Source organism: Colius striatus, chromosome Z, assembly GCF_028858725.1.
Source record: "Colius striatus isolate bColStr4 chromosome Z, bColStr4.1.hap1, whole genome shotgun sequence".
NCBI classification, from domain to species: domain Eukaryota; kingdom Metazoa; phylum Chordata; class Aves; order Coliiformes; family Coliidae; genus Colius; species Colius striatus.
This window is the reverse complement of record NC_084790.1, coordinates 68,713,278-68,737,105: the sequence shown is the minus strand read 5'-3', so window position 1 is coordinate 68,737,105 and position 23,828 is coordinate 68,713,278. Positions and strand designations below refer to the sequence as shown.

Below are 23,828 nucleotides of genomic sequence, written 5' to 3'. Positions count from 1 at the left end.
TGTGTATGAGGAAACTGGGTTATTAAGCTAAAATGGTAATGATTTTTATATCTTCTTGTTACAGGTAATCTTATGCATCTGCATGTTGTGATTTTCTGGCTGAAGGTGTCAGTAACATGACACTTTACACATACTGCTTCTCTTCTGTTGGACATTTCTGGGTGTCAGAGGTTTAGAAATGTCTCACTTTAAGTGTGGAAAAATATCATTAAAGTATACAGACAAATTTTGTTTTACCTTATCCTAAGTGCAAGTGAAAGTGTCAGTGTTTAAACTGATCTTTGAAAAACAGGTAGTTTCAAACTGGTACTTTAAATAAGACTAAAGATTGTTTCTGAGCCTTCCATGAGAATTTCCAAGTTAACTTTAAAAAAAAAAATAATCACTTGAACACTGAATGTCATTGATTTCATCTCTGTCTCATTGTGAGATACTGTTCTTGAAAGTATTTTTGCCTCTTAAGATTCTGATTCATGTCCTCAACTTTACTACTAGTTCAAGCATACTTCGTACAGAAAAGCTGAGAAAGTCCTTTTCCCATGTTAACTAATTTCTGTACTTGTTCATGCCATTATTGCACACTTGTTGGATGGAAGTAATGATATTAACCTCTCTTTAGAAAGCTCTGAAAACTTATATAATATTGCTTTGTCTGTATAGAAACAAGTGACTTTAGTAACCTTTTATTGTTTGTCTTCAAATTGGTAGATAAGTCTGTTTTTTCTAATTTCAATGTGAACTTGCCTTGAAATGTCTGGGGTAGGGTTCAACTCTTCACTGTAGGAAGCAATGCTCTTGTGTGTTATCCCCAAGATCTGGAGTATTCTTATCCAGGGTGATGGTTTAGACTCATCTTTACAATGACAATAAGAATATATTTTTGTTCTTGACAGGTTCCCAGAGAAGTTAAGCCTTTCCTCTAATGCAAGTGCTACAAATCATTATTTAGTTTGGATTTTTTCAGTAGTTTACTAATTGGGGTGTAATGTAGAGGTGTTTCTCTAATCTAAACCCAGGACATTCTGTGGAAAAAGAAAATCACGTGACTTGATTAGATTTCTCACTTCTCTGCCAGCGCTCAGAGACTAGCAACAGCGTGTTGGAAAGAGGCATTTGCTGGGGTGAGAGGGACTGATTCATACTAGCTCACTGCCTTTGCTCACCATGGAAACATTCCAGCATCAGCTGCTCACTCTTATTGGAGGTTTCATCTGTTTCTGTACTCTGGTAAAATGCGTCAGATTAGTGAAATATATTTTCCCATGTATCTGGATTGGTTTGCCTCAGACTTTCTTTCGGTCGCTGGGAGGATGGGCAGGTAAAGGAAATTTCTTCACCTTCTTGTAACTGAGTAGTGGATTGTTACACTGCTAATCAGGAGCAGTTTTACTTGCATTTACTTGCCTTGTTCCTTCAGAACATGGTTTCCACTGGGTGGGGTTTGTTTAATTTCTTTTCATTTTCTCCTAGTAACTTTGGGTTTCGGAGCCTGAAGCTTTTGCTTGCTTTGGGAGAATAGAAAATTAGTCAGTCTGTAACAGCTCACACACCTGGTGTGTAGATGGGAATTCTATCCCCGTGTAGAAAAACATCTTCTGTTTTTTTCTTCTTCTGTAAATGCTTTAGTTTTATTAGCATTGCCTATATCCTCAGTTTCCTGATACTTGAGGCAGCTAGTTTATGTCTAGCATATGGTCCCCACTTCTCAAAGCAACTTTTCTTTGTTCTTGATGATGTTGCCCCAGTGTGGGTTTTTTTCTGAATTGATGACCTATCCTTAATGGTATGCTTAACGAGCCAAATCTGCTGTAGCCTAAAAACTTCAAAGGCTGCAACTCTGCAGTGCTTTTTAAAAGATATTATGCATTCTCGTAAAATAACAGAAATACTTATAATAAACAACTTCTTTTTCCTACTGATAATTGATGTTTTCCTTAAGCTTGTTAGATTATCAGTATTAAGCAAGAATGAACAGGTACTACTGTTTCCAAGTTCTTGGGCTACAGATATCAGTGATGGTGGCATCTTGTTAAGAATTTATCTGAACAGTGTGCTTGTGCATAATTTCTTCCCCCTGCATTAATCACTTGATGTGAATGGATTGAGTATGTGTTTACTAAACACATCTCACAGTGGATTAATTAGAAATTATATTGACCCCTGTGCAGAAGACCTGCCTGAATACCAGCTGCTTCTGAAGCAGTATATAGTTTTGATTTAATTGAGGCGAGGGCCTCCATACTGTGGATGAGCCTAAGGAACATTTTGTGAAAAATACTTGTTTCCTCTGACGGTTATAAGACTTTTTCCCTTGAGTAGATCTTTATGTTCAGTTCTTTTTATACCAGAATGTCTTTTGAGCCCAGTGAAATTCATAAGACATGGATGATTTGAGGTACATGTGGCACATGAGATCCTGAGAATCATGGAAATGAATTTGGCAGGTGGAAGCTTGTTTCCTAACAAACAGGTCTGATAGGTGTTTCACTGACAGGTCTGTGAAAATCAGTAAAATACCTACTGCAACAGAGATGTTACTGTGGGGAGGGAGCCTACAAAGGAGAGCTAAATGGAAGAAAAAGAACGAAATGTCACAAGAAAGTTTTATAAAAGATTGAAGAAACACAATGAAAATTAATTCCAGAAAAAAGAAAGCAGAAGTAATAAAAATGTAACTTTTTTTTTCTTACTTTCTTCAGTGGTCACAGGAGCAGGAGATGGCCTTGGGAAGGCATATTCCTTTGAGGTAAGATAGATTACTTACCCTTAAGTTTATTTTTACAAAATGGCAATTGCTACCCCTTCATCAGTCTGCAAACTGATAACATTGTTCTAGGGTTCAAAGGCACTGTGACAAACGCAATGTTAAGCCTACTGTCCTGTGTGTGCAGGGCAGCATTAATCAAGTTCTGAAAGAGAAGTGGTGCAGCAATTCAGAGGATAGTCATTCATGCCTCCATGGTCTCATCAGACCAAGGAAATAAAATGAATAATCCAAAAGATTTCACATTGTCTGTCTAGAGTAGGAAGTCTTCTGAATTGTCCTTTTCTCCCCAATTTTGCAGCAAAACTGCTTTTTGACTTTCAGTGGGGTGATCCAGCATTAAGATGCAAAATGTAATTCTGTTGCCTTTCTGCTTGGAAATACATTTTGAAAGACATATATGAAACAATAAAGGAGAAATCTGTAGAAATTAATAGAAATTAGAAGTTATGGAAGTTAAAAAGACACAAGGAAACCTAACAATTTCATTAGGAATTGATAGCTGTAGGAAGCTGCAGGAGGAGAGAAGTCTGTTCTATGCCTGTGGCTGCTGCTGTGCAGTTACTACAGCAGTCTCTTTGTATTTATTTTTGCTAATCATCACTGAAGGCACGGTGGCCTTGTACTGTCCTGTACCAGCCTTGCTACTAGTTATAGTGACCGAACAGTAGGTTTTCTCTTTGGTGTCTTCATTCGAAGCCAGCTCCCTTTCTAGCAGCTAAACAGCAATGAAACATGAGTTGTAGTCGCAAGAGCTGAGGTGACCAGGTGAAAATTAGCAGCCTGTAATATGCAAGAGTTTAAATGTCATGCCTTCTGCTTAGAAATGATAAAATATATTTCATAGGAAAGGAGAACAAGTGAATTAATTTACAAGATTTTTAAACCATTCTTCTTAAGTTTATGCATTGTTCAAGCACCTACCTCATGATTTACATTACTGGGAATGGCAGTACAATAACTTTTGAAAGTGCACAGACAAATACAGGTGTTATAGTTTAACTTTTAGCATGGTTGTGGTAGAGATCACAATCTCTCGTATGGGAGAGAAGGAAAAATTCTGTCTGTCTACTCACTGAGTTGCAGTAATGATGAGCAGACAGGAAGGGTCTGATGGATACATAGTTCAAGGTGAATGGGATGGAATCAAGACAGGGAGAGGAATCATCAGAAATGCTTAAATGTTTATTTAATGCTGCTCCTCTGTATGTACATGTAGCTGTACATGAAGCCTGTTGAACTAATTTTGTATGTGAGCACCTGGTGATATTTTATCCACCTGAAAGCTGCAGGAACCTGTGAATGTCTAGAATGGAACATCTGCTATTCTTCTGCTTCTTTTGTGCTACATGGGTTATACGAGAGTAAATCCCGTTTAAAAGGTCAGCTGTAGCTTTTAAATGGTTGCATTATACGATGAGAAAAAACCACCATCTACTGTGGGTTTTAAAAAAAACTTGACTGGAACTGGCTCGATTTTTGTCGCACCTTCCTCCCCAGGTGGTCACTTTCATTCAAGCTGTGCTGAGCTACTGCTGTGTGGGTAGATCCCAAGCCCACACCACATGAGCTCATAGCTTGCCATGTTGTCTTGCTGACTGAGTTTGAAGCACAGACTTGTGTGTGGCTTGTGGATAAATAAATCTGACCCTGCTGTTTTAATATCTGTGTGCCTTTGGAGTTTCTGGTGCAACACTGCACTCTTGCTGGTTTGATGTCAGGTTACAAAATTCTCTGATGTTTTTCTGGCACAGGTTCCTCTGGTGTTTTGGGATGATGTGAAGGCAAGCCTTTGTCAGTCCTCCAGAGTCTGAGCTCTGACACCAGTGATAAATTTCTTTCTGACATCCTGAGCTCAGACATCGGTTGATAATGATTCACAACAAGCTCCACATTTATTGATGATTTGTGGTGCAGAAGACTAAGGAGAGCAGTTCCTGTGTTCAGAAGGCTAGTGTGATGTGGCTTTCTCTGTTCAGTGTTTTATGTGGAAATCTCAGCTAGTGGTTCATTGTGTAAAACTCAGGAGACTGAGATCCAGGCAAAGATTACAATATTTACGGGTTCCATACTCTTGTTACTGAGGTTTATGGCTAGACACAGGTCTCTGCAAAGTCTGTTAAGCTGAAGAGCTGACTGTATGAAGAACCAGGCAGCCGTGAAGTCTCATGATACTACTTTGTTCATGCCAGGACACAGGATTTTCTGAGAAAATTTTAGTCCCTTTAGTTTCCTAAGCTTGTATTGAGAGGCAAGCATATACAGCACTTGAGCTTATCCTCTTCTCCCTGAAAGTCCAGGCTTTTATGAAGGCTCTGTCTATGTTTCTAGCACATCAAGTTGATTTTGAAGGGCTAGCCTTCTTGAGCATAAAGACCTTGACCTTTTAACTGACTACTGTGATATCAGAGTACTCAGATTTTGGATCTAGTTTGTTGTACTTATTTCAAAAAGCCAGATTCCTGTTAGATTTTTATCCATTACTTGTTGGGCTGCTGGAGTTTAGACTCACCAGACTTAAAACAAGTAACAAAACCAAATCAGCTGTGCACATACTGCTAGTCTGCCACATCTCTACTTAGCTGGTTGCATTTTAGGTGCTGGTGCAGTCTCATTTGTTCTGTTTTACTGATGTAGTAACTTCAGATGTGTTTTAGCACCTGTTACTGACTTAGCACCTCAAACATACTGAGTTTATGGATGAGGCCATGATATACTCTGAGATTTATGATTTACCCTCTCCGTGCGTCTCGTCTCACGTCAGGGCATGAGCAAGATGTTGGTGGCACACATTCTTGTTATCGTTCATAGTTCACAGCTGTCTTAGAAGTCAGCCTAATGTTTGTGTTTAATCAATGTTTTAGCAGGCCAATTTGGGACAAGCACTGCATTCATTTGTTAGCAACAGATTCTCAAATCACAAAATCTCAAGGGCTGGAAGGGACCTCGAAAGATCATCTAGTCCAACCCCCCTGCCAGAGCAGGACCACCTAGAGTAGCTCACACAGGAACTCATCCAGGTGGGTTTTGAATGTCTCCAGAGAAGGAGACTCAACAACCCATCTGGGCAGCATGTTCCAGTGAAGAAATTTTTCCTTATGTTTCTTTGGAATCTCTTATGTGCCAGCTTGTACACATTGCCCTTTGTCCTGTCATTGGACATCACTGAGAAGAGTCTTTTTTCTAATAGGTAATAACTTATGGTAGGCAGCTACAGATTCCATAAAGTATTATCAGAGGTTTTGATTTTTTACATCTAAAGATCCATGTAGAGTATAACCAATTTTTCAGGGTAACCATAGCAGTTACATGCATGATCTGAACCCAAAACCTGTGTCTTACCTTTCATGAAGCTTTATTGTTTAAAAATTCACCTCAAACTGAGTTGCAACAGCATTCTAGAAAATGCAGAATAGCTTTATACTAATTTAATATAGTTTAAACTCTTTAAACTTGAGTTCATGAGATTCCAGATTACAGATCCTGCTTAACAATCCTTCATTATTAGCTCAATTTCTGAATGCTAGGTTGTCGTAATTTGTTGTGGCTGATCTCGGTGGTAATAATCTTACATTTTACACACTGAGGTTCAGAAGCATTTCAGTCCTTTGCCACTTGGAGTCAGGATTTCCTAACCCATGCTGATTCACATTGCAGAGCACTGAGAGGCCGGTGCTTAACTGCAATGGGAAATACTATACTCAAGCCTTTGTGTTCAGAAAATACTTCGTGCTGAAGATGTCTAGACTAAAAATCACCTTTATTTGAAATATGGTAGCATTAAACCTGAGTTAACCTTTCCTATAGATGGCCAGGAAACTTTTTTCTAAGCATAGTTCTTTTTGTTTGCTTGAGGCTGCACTTGAGTCACATGGTAGTTACAGTGCCCTACAAACCTGTTTTTGAAAAGAATGCATACTTTCTATGTGGATGAGGAAGCAAAGAAGATTAGTCAGGTGTGTTGCCTCTTTTGCCCTGAGAAACAGCTGCTACAGGCTTTTACTTCTTTAGTCTGGCATTCAGCAGCAAAGAAGAGTCATCTCACTGGACGGTTAAGAGTTTTTATAAGATTGCCACAAACACATGCATTTAGCTGAAATACAGTGCAGCCTTAGCAACAGGAATATTTTTTTTCTTAGCATTTGGGAGGAGTTTTTAACAAACAAAATACAGAGTCATGGGTGAAATGATATTGAGAAGCCCAATGAAGCAGAACTTTGTTTTAACTTTGTATATGACATGGCTGATATTTGGTAATGGGTCTAAAGGCACAAAATTTGAAATAATCTCCATCCAAACATTGTCTCCAGTTGGAAATAGCTTGAGTCAAGGTCACTGGGGACAAAGGGGTAACTTGCCAGTGTGTTGGTAATTCAAGTTATCTTCCTGGGAACTTCAAATGGACGCTTTAAAAGACATTTCAGAACTCCTAACTATCTAATTCTATGCATCTAAGGCTCTTTGGAGCACTGGTCAATTGTGCTAGAGGGTGTCTGAAAGCACAGATTTGTGAGCATGGTCTTTGTCCTGAAAATGCAAATGGTTGTGGCTGATACATTCAATAAGTGTCCTGCTCCTTGTACTCTTGATATAGCAGTTTTTTAATCAAAGGTTCCCTGACATTCTCTACATTGTTTCAGAAGAGCCCAGCAGGATATACTGTTGCCATCAAATAGGTTTAAGGAGAAAGATTGCAGGGAATCAGCTACAGAAATTAATAGATCTTCAGTGTCTGGCCTGCATCCCTTAGCATGCTGACCAAACCTGGTACTTTCATATGACATTGGCTTTTTCTTTTGTGCTGACTAATTTAGCAATCTTCTTGCTCTCGTGGGCATTTTTCTACTTTTAGCTTTATCTCTTATTTCTTTAGGCACACAACTCCCTTCAGCTTGCAACTTGCTAGTAACTTAGTTTCAAAATCTAGGAATGTGTTTCTCAGGCTTTGCTTAAAACTCTTGAATTGATGGTAACAGGAGGCTTCGGGAAAACAGGAGAAAACTGTTTTCTATTTGTCCTGCGTACAGTAATACCTGACTATAAATGGACAGCTGTGTTAAGTAGCATTTGCAGCTATAAACTTCAACTATTGCCAACGTATTTGTGGCTGTACATTTGTACATTGAAGTTTTGTGCATGGATTTTTTCTTTTAATAGTTTGCATCTAATTTAAAAGACCAAACAAACACAAACCAGTTAATATTTATCCATCTGATCTGCATCAGATTTTCTTTCAATTAAAAAACTATGAATAAAATCTGAATCCTTTTGAACTCTTGAACCTTCAACTCAGTGTTCTAAATCTCCTTCCTCAGGATGAAAAAATGTGAGTGTGGAAGGTGATGTTGTAAAACGACTAGAATATCATCAACGTATTTGGCCTCCCAAGTCCAAGTAGAAATAAAAATGTGTTTCTGGAAAATGTCATGTTGCTTTCACTCCTTTCAGTCATTTGAAATTGGCTCAGGTTATTTCTGTTCATATTATTGGTGTTTGATTGTTTTCCAGCATATTTTTCTTGTGAAAGTCCAGGAGTATACAATGAAGGAGATATTTTGGAATACTGTTGTGAGACTGATTAATTTTGGCCTGGTTTTAATATCTGTTGTTTACACATTAGGCAGGTGACTGATGGATGAAGGCAACTTTAAAAATCCATGATTGCTTTTGATGCGAAACAGGAAAAAATGTGAAGATTCTTGTCACCTCACTGATTCTTAACAACTTTTATGTTCCTCTCTTGTAGCTAGCAAAACGTGGATTGAATGTAGTTATGATAAGTAGAACACTTGAAAAACTGCAGAGAGCAGCCTCTGAAGTTGGTGAGTCTTTGTCTCAAACTTACATTCCCACAAACTTACCTTCTCCTTTAGGAGGCTGGCTTTGCAGGGATCTGGAGGTCTCTTTCCTTCTTGGTAAAGTACCTAGTATACTAGGGCCCCAGATTTTGCTACAGATACAGACACAGATATTGCTCCAATACTACAAATAAAGTATTACTGGGTTGAACATTCCAGTCATGGATTGCTTAAAAAATACATGCTATCACTCAAACAGTGCAATGTGTTTGATAAAAAAAGTGAATGTGAGTCTTTTACTGGCTTTATCTGCCTTTGAAATATATAAATAGAGACAAGGGAGATGTAACAAGGGAGTTGTTGGAGGGATCTATCACACACTTTATGCTTGTTGGGAAAATGAGGTTATTTTTAGTCTAGTTCCTGGAACATAGCAAAGGAGGACTAAAAATGAAATCAAGGTACCTGGCTCAGTTTTGGTTTGTTTGGTTGTATTTTTTTTATATTTTCAAGTCACATTTGGCTTTTGGTAAGCAGTTAAATAGCCTATCTTGAGAACTGATGTTACCTTTCTTCAAAGGAAAATAGCCATTTACCCTGGGTAATGGCTTGTTAAGATTGACTGGATTTCTTTAGGTCTCAAATGAATTAATATTCTCCACTGACTTTAAAGATTACTGTAACCAAGCTTATTCTTCCCATCTCTTTTTCTACACATGACTTCCATACAACATCTACTTGATTCACACATTCTTGTGTTAAGCATGTGTCATTCCACAAATACACCTGTGCCAGAAAGTCTTACCTTTAAGCAGGCTTAGCAGCTGACTCCAACAGAGTATCAGGTCCAGGATGCCTACCTGCCTGTCACTCAGAGATGGGGCATACCTGCAGTGAGTCAAAAAGTCTGTAACTTCTGAACCTGCAGGTACAAAAATCAAGAATTTGACCGTGAAATTTTCTGTCCAGTTTCTCTTCCTTTTTTTTCTTTTTTTTTTTTTTTCCCCAGGGATAGTTTTGTCTTCTCTTTGGAAGCAAGGAGTATCAGAGGAAGAATGCACCAACTCCCAGAAGACTCTCTATAAGCAGTTGTATCCATGCCCCTCTTATGTAAACAAGCATAAAAAAAATTATGTGGGAATTAGGACAGTTCTAGTGTCATTGTTGCTTTTCTTTGCAGCTAAAAATAGTTAAAATAAGAGAAACCTGAAGAAAAAAAAAAACAGGATAAAGACTTTTTGTAGTTTCTCCACATTTTAAGTTGTAATCGGAGGCAAAGAATAAAAAACAGTAAGTTTCCTGAGACTAGCATGTCAAAGTATAGCAAAAAAAGTGATAGAGGGCTGGGAAGATGACACACTGTAAATTTCTCTATCACCATGATTTACTTTAAGGTGGCCGTTCACTGGCCACCTTCCTAATTGAGCTTATACTGTTCTGAAATGTACAGCAGCATGTAGTCAAGAGCTTGCCATGTCCTGAAAGGTACTGCTGAGGTAGCCTACTGTGGAAACATTCCTAAGCCTTGTGCAAAAGTGACATGTAAGCTTTGCCAGGTGGGGAAGCTTCTTCACAGACTGCAGCAGTGTTACAGTGTAGTCCCAGGGGTGGGGAGGTGCGTGGTGTGGCCCCAAGAGCTCAGGCTACACTGGTCGGGTCTCTGTGCTGCATTCAGCTGAGTTGTAGGCATAAAGAGACTTCCCTAAAGCTTGCCTAAATTTGTGGTAAATCCCAGTGAAATCTTTACATTGTTCTTTGGCTGAAGCCCAGAGTGACTCATCTTTACTTGTGTCAGGTTGGAAAGCAGTACATAACAACAGGTAGATGACACAAACAAAAGTGGAGAGAGGAAGATCTAATGAGGAAAAGTATCTGACTTGGAGTCCTCTCAAATCAGCAAAGAGCTCTGGATATGGGCTTATGTTAAAGCTTTGGAAATGTACCACTGATTCCAATTTTCAGACTTGAGCTTTACTGTAATTAAGATAAACAGTCACTGGGAAGGAAGAAAAGTTAAATGTGCTATGATACAAATAAATAAACATTGGAAATCAAAAGTGAAGCAAAAAACCCAAATTATTGTATTGTTTAGTGAATGTTCTAACTTTCACTGTCTTTTCTTTCTAAACTGCTTAAATAAGCAGTATGTTGTTCCACGTGGCTCTCATTACCCTGAAGTAATATGCAAGGAGATTAAGGCATGGAGAAATAGAGAGAGAAAGTTTGTTACAGGCTATGTAAATTTGTTGCAGAACTGGACTCCTTCCTTACTCATTACTATTGTTTCCTTTTTCTTAACAGCTACATCGTGTATCTTTTTGCATTCAGTTGATCACCATAATTAGACTTACCACCTTTTTTAAATGGATGATATTATTTCCCTAAGCCTACGCTCACATTCAGTTTGGATTCTGAATATTATAAATTAAAAGAGTCTGAACTGCAGGTAGTGTCAGAGATCTCAGAGTTTGGCTTTCCAAGTCCTGTGGTCCACAGGTTTGCCTGAGAACAGTTCTCAGAGATGGAGCAACCAGAAGTACATAGTAAGAAAAATATTTATCTGAAGAAGACACTGGAACTGAAAAACAGATTTCCTTCCAGTTGATCTGGAAAGCACTTTTTGAATGAGATAAAAGTTAACAGAATCAGTCTGGAGGGCAGAAGGAGAGGACCATTACACTAGATATACTGCCCATTTAACACACTTAGTCCTGTGGTTGTGAAACATTGATCAAACCAGAAACCCAGAGGATGAGAAATGGCAAACTATTAACTGCAGTCCTTTTTTATTTCTTCTGCCTACATTTCCTAAGCAAGCTGTACAGGCAGAGCTAGATTCTGATTAAAAAGTTATAACCTAGGCTCTATATTTATGACCAGAGTCTGTACTGTTTAGCTGTTCATGACAAACAAAGAAGCCTCTTCTGTAAGACAGAAATGTTATTTACAACAAGGGTCATTGGAGATTTTTTGGGGGGTTTTTTGTTTATTCTTTGAGAGGAAACAAATCTATATCTAAGGAAGAATAAGGTGTGTGATCCTCAGAAAGCAATGGGAAATAATGCTGTACTGGTTTAGACTAATTGAGCCTGTGGTTAATGAATTTGGATTTGGTGATGCAGCAAGTTTATCTGCCTCGCCCTCCTGTACTTAATTACTATTACTACAGAATAAAGCTGTGAATAAAAAAATCACTACACACAGCTGAGAACCAAATATGCCTTGCTCCCACTAACACCTATGAAGGTACTAATTTGCTTAGCTGTCTCTTCTGCTACAGTTTCAGTTTCCAATCTGCTCTGCTGTCTGTTTCAGCCCCTCATCCTTCCTGTTCCAAGTGCTATGCAGGTAACACGCTGAAACCACTGACTAGCACAAAACTCACTTGACACATCTTTTCTTCATCCTCAAAGACTGTGAAAAATGTGTGTGGTGCTTTGGCAACCCTGTAAGATAAAGTATTATCGACCAGAACTGTTTTCCCAGTAGGCAGTACTACATAATGGACGACTAGACGGCCTTGACTGATATTCCCATATTCAGATTTATTGAGGTTTTGGGTTTGTTTGATTTTTTTTTTTAGTTTATTTTTAATGAGTTTGTGTTCTCTCATATTTTCTATAATCTTTTACTTTTGCCCTTGTTATTTTTGGTTCTTCTCTATTTCCTGTTATTTCTGAAAGTGAGTTGCATTTCTGAGGACATATATTTCTCCAAAAGACTTCAAAATATAACTAGAACTTGTGCTTTATAATCTAACAGGCTTTTTATATTTCTCCCCAGTCTTAAATATTCTTTTAACATCTCCCTGTTGTTGAAATAGGTTATCACTTTGCTTTCATTTCTGCAAATTTCTACTGAATATGAATGCCATCACTTAGCCTGAGTGCTTCTTTCCTCATCTTCAGATTTTGCTGTCGTGCTTCAAAAGGGTCATCTCTTTCTACAAAGTAGGTCAGTTCTTGTGTTACTCCAGCATTCATTTTGCTACCTCAGTTTTAAAAAAATTCTTCATTACTCTTTTAAATAGAAAGGGAGAGTTTCTGGCAGACCATTGATGAACCAACTTCATGCTTCATCCTGATTTATTCTCTGTAGATTTCAAAAGGCAGAACACTATCCTGTCTAACAAGTGGAACTCCAAAGTGGTCTGAGGTCAGAAGGAGTTAGATGTATCCTTCTTAATGATACATTTTATAATACATCAGATTAAACAACTCAGTTCGGGTTTTTAATTTCCCCTTTTTTTTTTTTCCCTCTTAATTTAAAAAAAAGACAATAACCTCTCCTGGTGGTTGAAAACCTAGGTTTTTTGCTTCTGGCATGTGTAGGACTTTTAAAAAGAATTGGAATGGCTTGTATCTTCAAAGAACTGCCATAAATCTTTGTCACAGAGAGGGAGAGATGTGAGAAATGCTGGAAATTACTTTTTGGCTCTCCTTTGCAAAATTGTTATCGTTTTCTGAAGAGCTGTCCCTGGATAATTCATTTATCAGCACAATAGTTTCATTGTTTTTTAATATATTGTTTTATTCTTAAATGGAACAGAGGAAAGCCATCTGGAGTACTTGTTTGTTGGCTGTCAGTGCTGGTTGCAGCAGTACAGTTCTGCACAGATAAGGGAATGCGGAGGAAGTCCAAATGGTTTGTTTGATCATCATTTTTATCTTGCCCTAGTTTTGGCTGCCCTTCTCACTGCCCATAAGAAAGATGGCCACAACATCACTACACTTTTTAAGACTCATCTCATTTTGTTTATAGAGCTCTTCCATCAGAAGGTCACTGTAGGTGTCTGCTTCAACTGTTGCTCTGTTCTTTCCCACTCACTGCATTTACGCTCTCAATGTCCTTTTCTTTATAGTTGTACCATTCCCCCAGCCTGGGACCACGAGGGGGTCATTTGCCACTAGAGTTGCTTTTATAGGTTGAAGGTTCAAAGGGTGCTTCGTCCCTTTCATACATACAACCACAGCTTGGAAAGAGGGCAAGAAAAGGGGCACTGTTTCCTCCTTTCTTCTGTCATGGAGACAGCTATCCTTTAAAATTGCACACAAGATGCATCCCACATTTCAGATCTGGAGTCAGAGCATCTGCTGTTTCCTCAGACTGCTTGAATGACTCGAGTAGTGTAAGGTGGTCAAGACTTGCAGTAGAAGAAGAACTGGGAAGAAACAACTTTCATTCTCCAACTGAGGCTCTGATTTGTTGCAAACTGGCCTACTGGACCCAGAGGCATCTTTTTCTGGTGTGAGCTGATGCAAGGCCTCTTCCTAACTTCTGACTCTACACCAAGGGATGAGGCAGTATTTCAAGGTAGAAGTCAGTGAGTCTGATTCCTACTGAAGGCAATGCTTTCTGTTGCCTATATGGTAAAAACAGTCTTCAAACAAGCAGGGATAGTTTCCCAAACAGGACCCAAAGCAGACTTTCTGCCGTCTGTGTGCACCTGAATTGCGAGTCTGCAATCCAGTCATCTATTGACATTTCCAAGCTTTGCTTGCCACTTTTTTAGCAAACTTCATCTGGATTTCAGGTTGCCTATAAAACTTGAAAGCAGATTTAGTAGCAAGAATTTACAATGTGAACATCCAGTTAGAAGAGACCTTACTGGGCCCCTTTAAAGGAGAACTTTACCTTTAAAAATGAGTAAATAAGAGCCTCTACCTCTTTTCCTCATGAAACTTCATTGAAAATATGAACAGCAATAAATCAACTGCTGAGAAAAATGGTAATGTACAGCTGGGCTCCACTCCTGCATAGCAATGTCACTGGAAAAATCACACACATTTCGCTTTCCCTTCTGTGTAAATTGACCTTGTAAAATTTAAGCTATACCCTCCCTAAAATGCCTTTTAGTCCTGAAAAATCATGGGGAAGGTTCAATGTGTGGGAATGCAAATGTCAAAACAGGAGAGGAATTCTTAGAAAATTATGCAGAAAATACTGCATCACATCCGGTCCTGTTTCCCCCTCTTCCTACATAAAAAGCTCTGCTTGTTAAAGTGTTCATCTTATGCATTAAAACACTTTAAAACTGTTCTGCAAAACTGTACTTACATAGAGGATCTGGCACCCACATTCACTTTTCTAACACATGCTGACAATGTTCATTTATAAATATTATGATAACCAGAAGTCCTGGTGTAATTTGTTTCTGGTTTGGGGCATTTTTTTGTTGTGTTTTTTTTCTCTTACTGAAGGACCAAGTAGTATTCATATTTGTGAGGGAACTTCTACTGATTTCGTGGCACAAATTCATCCTATATTTGCCAATTATTTCCCTTGAAAACAATTGGGTACAGTGAGTGTCGTGCCTGTGTTGTAACATTTCTGAAAGGAAGTTGAAACTACTGTTTACTGTACAGAGAGAACTACTAAATGAGACATCTGATTGTTTCTTTCTTTACTTAATTACAGCTCTCTGGATATATGCAAAGGCATTTTCTTTTTCTTTTTTTTTCCCTTTCTTAATTACAGAGCAGGCCACAGGTCAAAAGGTGAAGGTTATACAAGCTGATTTCACTAAAAATTCAATATATGAGAACATTGAAAAAAGTCTGCAGGGCTTGGATATTGGTGTTCTGGGTGAGTCATTAAGGTCTGTTAATTGAAGAGTATTTTATGGCTTCAGTGTATTAAACAGAGAATTAAATAAATGATGTGTCATAACAGCTTGTTAAGCAACACTTAAAACCAAGCATTCAGCTGCCTAATGCATTTGGGTATTACTTATCATGAATAAATTTTAAAAGTGAATTAGGATCTTCTTGTTTCTCTATACAGTTTCTCTGTGAACCCCCTCTGCCACTTTACAAGCAGCATCTGGCTTGTGGGGTGACTTCTTCCCTATTTGGCCTCAAGGAATTAATTGTCACCATTGATTGTTTTACAGCTGTGTGCAGTTCTTATATTCAATCTGAAATGAGCCTATGGCTGACACTAATTGGTACAATCCATACAGCAACAATGAAAGCATATAATTTTTTGGGGGAGCTTTTTATGGGTTTCTTTTTTTGTTTTTATTTTTTTTTTTTAAGGAAATCATCCTTCTAATAGTGAAAAAAATAAAACAACAACAACAAAGCCCAAGCAAAGCAAGCCCCAACTGTAGCAATAGGCTGCTTTTCTGTTCCCTGAAGTCAGCACTGATCACTATCAGCTCTTTCAGCGAAAACAAGACTTAATGCGGTGCAGCGTTTCTTTTCACATACCCCTCAAAAGCTTCTGGGTCTCAAGGACAAGCCATTTCTTTAACTAGCTGACCTGTACCTAAATTTGGTTCTTATCATTATATTTCCTTTCATTAGTTAACAATGTTGGAATGCTTCATAATCCTCTTCCATGCCGTTTCCTTAATGGACCAGATGTAGATGAGGTAGGATTATTCTGTGAGTTTCTACTTCCAATATAAACATGAGGAACTGTATTTCTATTTAACAAGGGACAGATTCTGATGCTGCTAAAATCAGCATGTATTTAACTGTTCAATTGAGCAAGAAAAGAACTAGGCCTGAAGGAGCATACTTTGATTTGTTTTTAATGTTCAGAGGAGCCTGCAAGAGCAAAAGAACGATAAATTTTGGCTAAACTGCTGGAAGCACCCAGCAATAGAGGCAGGAGCACGGCTCACCTGGTTGTAGCAGGGATCAGCAGCCCCTCTGACTCACTGCTCACTGGTAATGTAATGGGGTCCAGCCTTGTCACAGCCATAGATGAAATGTTGAGTTCTTGTTAGTATTGTTAAAACGTACTTTCTTTGGAACACCATTACTTTAGAATGCAAAGAAAAATGAAAATACAAACCTCATGTAAATGCAGTTTACTTTTTTGGAAGAATTAATTTACATGTGTAGAGTAGTTGGAACAGGCTGCCCAAAGGGGTTGTGGAGTCTCCCTCCTTGGCGGTCTTCAAGACCTGCCTGGACATGTTCCTATGCAACCTGATCTAGGCTGACCTGCTTCTGCAGGGGGGTTGAACTAGGTGATCTCTAAAGGTCCCTTCCAACCCCACCATTCTATGATTCTATGATTAAGGATGTGATCATGTTTTTAATTCCTTTATTGTTGTTTACCATGTTGTTTAGTATTAGCCATGAACCCTTTCCCCCATCCCCAAGTTTATAAGTGTTTTCCTTGCCAGCATCTGTCTCGGGGTCCATTCAGCCTATATGTCATCATCTGTACCAAATCAGAAATCTCCAAAACAGGCTGCTTCCCTCAGAGCTGTAGCCATATGATGGCATCTCAGCTACTGCTCTGTGTTTTCTTGCTTGTCTTGGGAGGATCTCTTTACACTTCCATGCCTTTTCTGCACAGATAATCTGCCTCTGCCACTGAGAGGCACTTGGTCTCCACCTGGCACCTCTGTAATTTGCTGCCTGTGTGCATGTAGCGTGGTTTGCTGGAGCCATCAGACACCAGGCTTCCAGGTTTCACCACATGCAATGGTGGGGCTGGGCAAAGCAGAGGGCACAGAGTCAAAGGAATGCAAAGCATATTTGAGATAAAATATTTTAAATATTCACTTAAAATAGAATGAATCAGGACTTGCCTGCCTTTGAGTATCCCACACCATAGGCTCAGCCAGTGACAATTTGAGGGAAGCTAAGCAGCAACAAGAGCAGTTGCCTTGCTAGAGAGCTTTTTGGTTGGAATTGCTAGCTTTATTACCTGGGTAAGCCACAAACTCTTAACACAAATTAACACAAGTCAACTATGAACTTAATGTTTTCTTGCTTCCTGCAGAACCTCATCAACTGCAACATTACTTCTGTTGTAAAGGTACGTGATGCACTTGCATCTATTACATCTGTAGTGTATTTTATTGGAAAAAAAATAGCCCCACACAAGAGTGCCAACTGGTTTTCATGTGTATTTTCAGTTAATTTATTAGCAAATAGTAATTTTCAGCAGGAATGTCAGTATTATTTTAAGGACCTCATCTGCCTCTCCTGCCTATGAAATATTTTGATCGAAGCTGACTGGAAACATTTTGACACAGTTGCTTGGTTAAGGCATAGCATTAACACTGCAGCTGAAACATTTTTGCAAAACATGTTTTGTTTTGGTAAACAAGGATATTTGTTTCAGAATCAAAATCTTCAAGACAGGAAGATCTGCAGTTTGACTTTTTGTACTGTACTTGCATTTTCTGTCACAATTCTGTTCTGTGAAAACATTTTCGCGTCAGTGAAGGACAGAAACTTAAGGAGCTGACTTACAGTTCTGTGTTGTTACCTCTTGGTGCTAATTTTGGTTGACTGCTTCACTTACAAGACCATTTCCACCTCTGATTAATATTTGTATTTCTCTACTTTTTTGCAAGCAGCATGTTAATATAAACAAGAACAGAGCAAGAGCTTTGGAGTTCATCTTGACCTTGGCTAATGTCTTTCTAAACATGACATGAAAATTGTCTGCTTTGGCTATCACACTTTACATCCCAAATTTGTACTGCTGCTTAATGACTTCAGATACTAAATAATGTAAAATCAGTCAATTGAAACAAATCCTCCCATGAAATAGTTTGGTGAACTTTGCCTCTAGGTTTTATCCTACCTATATGTGAGAAGAACAGAAATACCTGCAATAACTGAATGCTAAATATATGTCTCACAGAAACAGGCTAACATTTTGTATCCTCTCAGTCTGGATACAAAAGGTTTCTCTACCATTTCCTACATGGCATATACCTCAGTTGCTTCTTTACCAGGACCTGGGGATTTCTTTCCCCTGCTGCTGCAATCGCTTCCTTTTTCAAACTTTCAAAAGTATTCACCTTCCTCCAAAATACAAAGAAGAGCTCATGCCCCTTATCAACATTCCTCATAGTTAGGTCCAAATCATCTTCAAATCTATTTTTGACCCCTGCCTTGATTCTGGCTATGATCCTGCTCACCAGTTCTTGCAGTGGGATGCCCAAGCTCCAGGTGTTCCTGGCTCCCACAGATGTCAGTGGAATTTTCAGCACTGCAAAAGCAGGACCTTTTCCCATATCTTCCACTTTACTTGGAAATTTCCCTTCACTGAAGCTAACATGACCCTCTTGCATTGTCATCCCTTCTGAAAACAAAGCTTGTGAACCCCACCTACTCTACTATTCTTTTTGTGCACAATGATGCTACTGAAGAAAAGGGGAATTAACAAGCATTGAATTACGCTACATTGTTAATTTACACTACTTTAAATTACTACCCTTTACAAGTTAGATCACACTCTTATCCTGAGAACATTCATATGTTATGTATATTTTTAATGAAGAGGGAACAGTATGAGCATGAATTCCCTAGGGACTTAGTCTTACTTTGAAAAATACTCTCCTAATACAAAAAGCAAGAGCAGACTTCTTACCTTCACTTTAAAAATCACAGGCACAATTAAGCCTATTATTAAAATAAGAATGGATGACTAAACAATCATCATCAAAGAAAGATCCTAAAAAACCTCTAGTACCAGAAAAAAAGAAGTTGTTTTTTCATGATTTTCTGCCAGATAAAGAGAGAAGTGAAAATGCAAAAATATTATGATGTTAACTTTCTCCTTACAGCTATTATTCAGCATTGAGGAATGGTAAAATTCAGGTACTGTTGAAAAGCTTTAGATAAGCATAAGTCTTTTGCTTAGCAGAATATTAACTTTTGGAATTTTTTGACAATTCAGATTATTTTCAGGCTATTAGAATTAATAAAATGTTTTCTGAAAGTTTGAATGTGCTTGAGCAAGTGGAAAATCTTGTGAACAAAACAAGATCAGTTGAGAACTGTAATGGGAAGAGGGACAATGGATAGAATGGATATAATTCTTAACATACTTATCTTACAGATGACAAAAATAATTCTGAAACAAATGGAGTCAAGGTAAAAATATTTTTCTTCTAGAGCTTTCCATAGCTTTTAGCTGCTACCTTCAGTCTGTGCAGTGGTAGCTGTGCTTTTTCATTATGAACAGTTGCACTTTACAGAATGTCAGTCATGAAGACTTTTTCTGCTGCTTTTTGTGCTGTGTGAATGCATGATAAGAACTGCCACAAATTTTCAGTTAACTGTAGAACATGATAGAAAACATAAAATATAGGGTTGTATCTAGTAATCATGCAGGTGTTGCAGAAACAAAATGCCATGTGACGGGTCCAATTGGACAGGGAACAGCATTTGAAAATGTTGTCGTAGTCTTCTAAAAGTGGTGGCTGTGCTTGAAATAATACTTTTCAATCTCTGAAACATCTGTACCACATCAGAGAGATTAATTCTGCTATTCAATTAAGGATCTCTTTTCTTCTTTTAATATAATATGTATTTCAGACGTGGGAGTCCTTAAATCAGAGGTTAAGTTCTCCAGATGGAGTTTCTAGCAAACATTTTTAACTACTGCATTTTAGAGGCCAATGCAGGCTTTTTGTTTTGGCAACAAAATAAGCTCCTACTGTTTAGCTGTTTGGTTTGGTTTTTCCTGGTTGCTGTTGAAGGAATTGTTTTTAGTGATTTGTACAGGGAGCTGTGAACAGGGAAGCTAAAGCAACAGATGCATGAAGCAGGAAAAAGAATGCCCTGGCTAATGAGCAAAAAACCTCTACCAATTACTTAGAAGCATCAAGTCTTTCCTCTGACAGTATTTTTTGCTCTGTTAGATGTACAATAGCATGTGCAATGTTCCCGTGGTTCTGATTCTGCTAGACATTTAAATTTCACTTATGACATTATTCCTAGCTGGTTTAGGTGTAATTGCACCTAACTAAACTGTAAAGATTTGGTCTTTTGCAAGTGTAGTCTACAATATAATGAGAGCTATGCCTTCTGGGGAAAAAAGGATTATTTTCCACTTGTACAGGCTTTTGCTTTAATACTGTCAAATATAAACTGAATGTAACTGTTTAAATTTCAGACAGAAAGGTCTAATTCTGAATCTGTCCTCTGGTCTGGGTACTTTCCCTTGTCCATTATACACAATGTACTCAGCTTCTAAGGTAAGCCCTTCACAATGCTTTCTAAAGAAATAACAGAATCTTAAGGGTTGGAAAGGACCTTGAAAGATATCTAGTCTAACTCTCCAACTCAAACATAAGGGAAGCATTTTTTACTGTGAGGCATCCGTGGCACAAGGTGCTCAGGGAAGGTGTGGAGTCTCATTCTCTGGAGGTTTTCAAAACCCTCCTTAGTTCCTGTGTGACCTGATCTAGGTGGACCTGCTTGAGCAGAGAGTTAGACTACATGATCTTTAGAGGTCCCTTCCAGCCGTAACCACTCTGTGATTCTGTGGCCATTGGTGTTTAAATTGTGAGACCTGTAACATAATGGCTTTGAAAGACTGTCACTTTTTCTCTTTAGTAGGGCTTTTATATTTCTAATTACAGAATTCAATATTGTCAAGTTTCTGGGTATTTCTCAAAGATCTAACTCCTAAAATCAGAAGAAACTCAACTTTTACACAAAGAAGTTAGTATATGCCTACTCTTCATGGTGTGGAGTAAAACTTAGAAATAAAAGCTTTAAATATGAAGCTACAAAACCCCACAAATTCCCAAGTACTTAACTTTGAAAATCACATTTGTAGTCTCTGTTTGTAGGTATACACTGAAGGCACGGATTGTGTGTTTCTCCTCTTTTTATTGACAGAGAAGCAGCAGTGTAAGTGTTGAGCTGGGAGGGTAGATGTCAGCCAGAGATGTGAGCCACATGAAACAATAGCTAGAATAAGTGGGACTCAGGTGTTTATATCTCTGCATTTTCCTAAATACGGCAAAGCTTTCAATCCAGTCTGCAGCGGTACTTGTTTCGTGTCTGGCTTGAGCCAGTGCCAGACTTCATCTTTTCTGGTGCAGAAAGGAAGTCAATCTTGCCTTAGGTCACGTGCACTAGCGAAAACTGTGCCTTGGAAAGTTCATTTCTCTGTTTTTCACCACTTCACTGTGCCTTAGGTTGCATGGTGCATGACCATTTTGTTAAGGACTGGTCTGCACATATTTGTGAGCATACATGAAAGTATTTGGTTTCCTAAAGCTAATGTGGTTTTTTGTTTGGTTTTTTTTAGGCTTTTATAAGCACTTTCTCCAAAGCACTACAAGCAGAGTATAAGTCAAAGGGAATTATCATACAGGTGATGCTATATCTTGCCATATTTGCCTTCCTTTTAACAAATTCTTCAAGACTATCTGAGGTGCCTGAATCTATATGGTGTAGCCATCCTTGATGAAGTGCTGTGTTACTCTTTCAAAGCTGTGTCTCTACCATGTATGCAGCTTTTTTCCTTATTCCACCAGAGAACCATTACTTATTCTATGTAGTGCCTTAATCCACTGCAAGTATCAGTTATAATTTGTCACATGGTGTGAGATTCTGCAAAGTAAACGACCTTAAATGTTGGATGACATTACACTGTAATTATGATTTCTTATTTTAGGTAGTGGCTCCTTATGGTGTTTCTACTCCAATGACAATGTACCAAAAACCGGGTCTCATTACAAAGACAGCAGAAGCGTTTGTTAGTGAATCACTGAATTATGTTACCTTTGGAGACGAGATTTTTGGATGTCTAGCCCATGAAATTCTGGTAATTGAATTTGATAGTGTGTATACGGGTTCCAAAGGCTTGAATCAAAGGTGTTTGGCCTCAGCAGGTTCTGAGACCTTAAGGCTGGACATCAAATGAGGAGCTGTGAATAAGTTAAAGCTACTATGGCATCAATACACTATGAAGGGAAGAACACAGAAGCAAAGCAAATTGGTATCCAGTGCCCTGTGTGGCTTTTTCAACTTTTATGTCTTGAGCTGAAGCCAGTTTGATGTCTTGTCAGTCTTTGTCTTTTCTTTAGCTGTCTGTTTTCATGGCCCTTGTGGAATATTCCTGAGACTCCTACTCCTTTACAGAAATTGGCCAGCAGGTTCAAAAGTTGTTAGTGGGAAAGGGAAAAAACTTAAGACCAGACTGTGATCACTTAAACATTGTTTTCTTAGGATATCAGGCTAACCAAATAGAATATTCATACGTGGCAGCTGTTAGTGGTGAGCATGAAATGAGAGTATAGGGAAGAGAACAGGTTTGCTCAAAACTGAGAGGAAGGAACATTTCCCTCTAAGAGAAACATAGGTATTGGAAGTGTAAAGTAAAAGCTTTTGTGTTTACTGTTTTCTGTTACCTTTCTGAATGTTCAATTTCTTTCAAGAGGTTTCTGTAACCCTTTGCTTTTCTATTGTTTTTGATTGATTATTCTGAAGGCATGTGTCCTGCAGTTCGTCCCTTTATGGGTATTCCACAGCAACAGGCTTCAAGAAGCAGTCCTGAATGCATTTACCAGTTACCTGAAGAAAAGGTGGAGGAACCCCTAATGGAGTCTTTTTTTTCGGAAGATGTGCTGTGGGAAACCCCAACAGGGTGCCTTTCACTGTTTCACAGTTTGTATTAATGTGGAAGGAATCAAATCAGTTTGAGCTAGAGCTCCATGCAGTGATAACAAATCTATTAAGTAAATTTATTCCTCTCTTTTTCTAAAGACCTTAAAAATTGCTAGAGGTGTTCCAATGACTTCTGTGAGTCTTAGATGTGTTCTAAGAAATTTGTATAACTATTTTAACATAAGCTCAATTGAAGGCCACAAATGTTTACACTTATCTGACATTCATTAATAAAATAATTTGCTTTATTTCCAAACTATTTCAGTGAGTGTCCTGTGTCTTTGATTCTTCTGAAAAGCTGAAGAAATTTGTTAGAAAAAGGGAAAACTTTCAGGGTGTAACTTACACACTGGACCTTTGGAAGTCTGCAACTGTAAAAAAATGTATGTTGGTCCAGAGCCTGTGTCATGGTTTGACATGACAGCCTTTCTGGTAAGGGGGAAGGGGCTGTAAAGATGGCTCCTGTAAGAAGTTGCTCACAACTCTCCCCAGCTCAGAGCCAGATCCACTTCTGGGGCTGAGACAATTAGACGCTTCCACGATCACTTTTTAAGCCAGAAGAGGAGGTTTTTCCTTCATCTTCCTCCTTCTTTTTCCTTCTTCTGCCCCTTCTTTTTCTTCTGGCTGGTGGTGGTGCAAGGAGTAGGAACAGTGAGAGAAACAACCATGAAGACTCCAAGGTCAGTGAGGAAAGAGAGGAGGAGGTGTGCTGGAGCAGAGGCTCCCCTGCATTCTATGGAGAGAACTGGGGAAGCTGAGATTTATTTTCATTTCTTTAAAGACCCTGCATCAGCAGTAGAGACTCATTTTGATAATGACCCCATATCAGGGGCAGAGACTCATTCTGCTAAAGCTGGCCCCAGACCAGGGGCAGCGATT

General features: G+C 38.6%; 1 protein-coding gene across 1 annotated transcript; it reads left to right on the top strand.

The window, feature by feature from the left end:
- Positions 1-1,140: 1,140 nt before the first annotated feature.
- HSD17B3 (hydroxysteroid 17-beta dehydrogenase 3) lies at positions 1,141-22,990 on the top strand. Its single transcript, XM_010198227.2, has 11 exons — positions 1,141-1,318; positions 2,700-2,746; positions 8,511-8,586; positions 15,040-15,147; positions 15,870-15,937; positions 17,308-17,343; positions 19,384-19,418; positions 20,443-20,524; positions 21,589-21,654; positions 21,958-22,107; positions 22,773-22,990. Exons 1-11 carry the CDS (start codon positions 1,165-1,167, stop codon positions 22,881-22,883), a joined length of 933 nt encoding a protein of 310 aa, XP_010196529.2. The 5' UTR covers positions 1,141-1,164; the 3' UTR covers positions 22,884-22,990.
- The last annotated feature ends 838 nt before the right edge of the window (positions 22,991-23,828 follow it).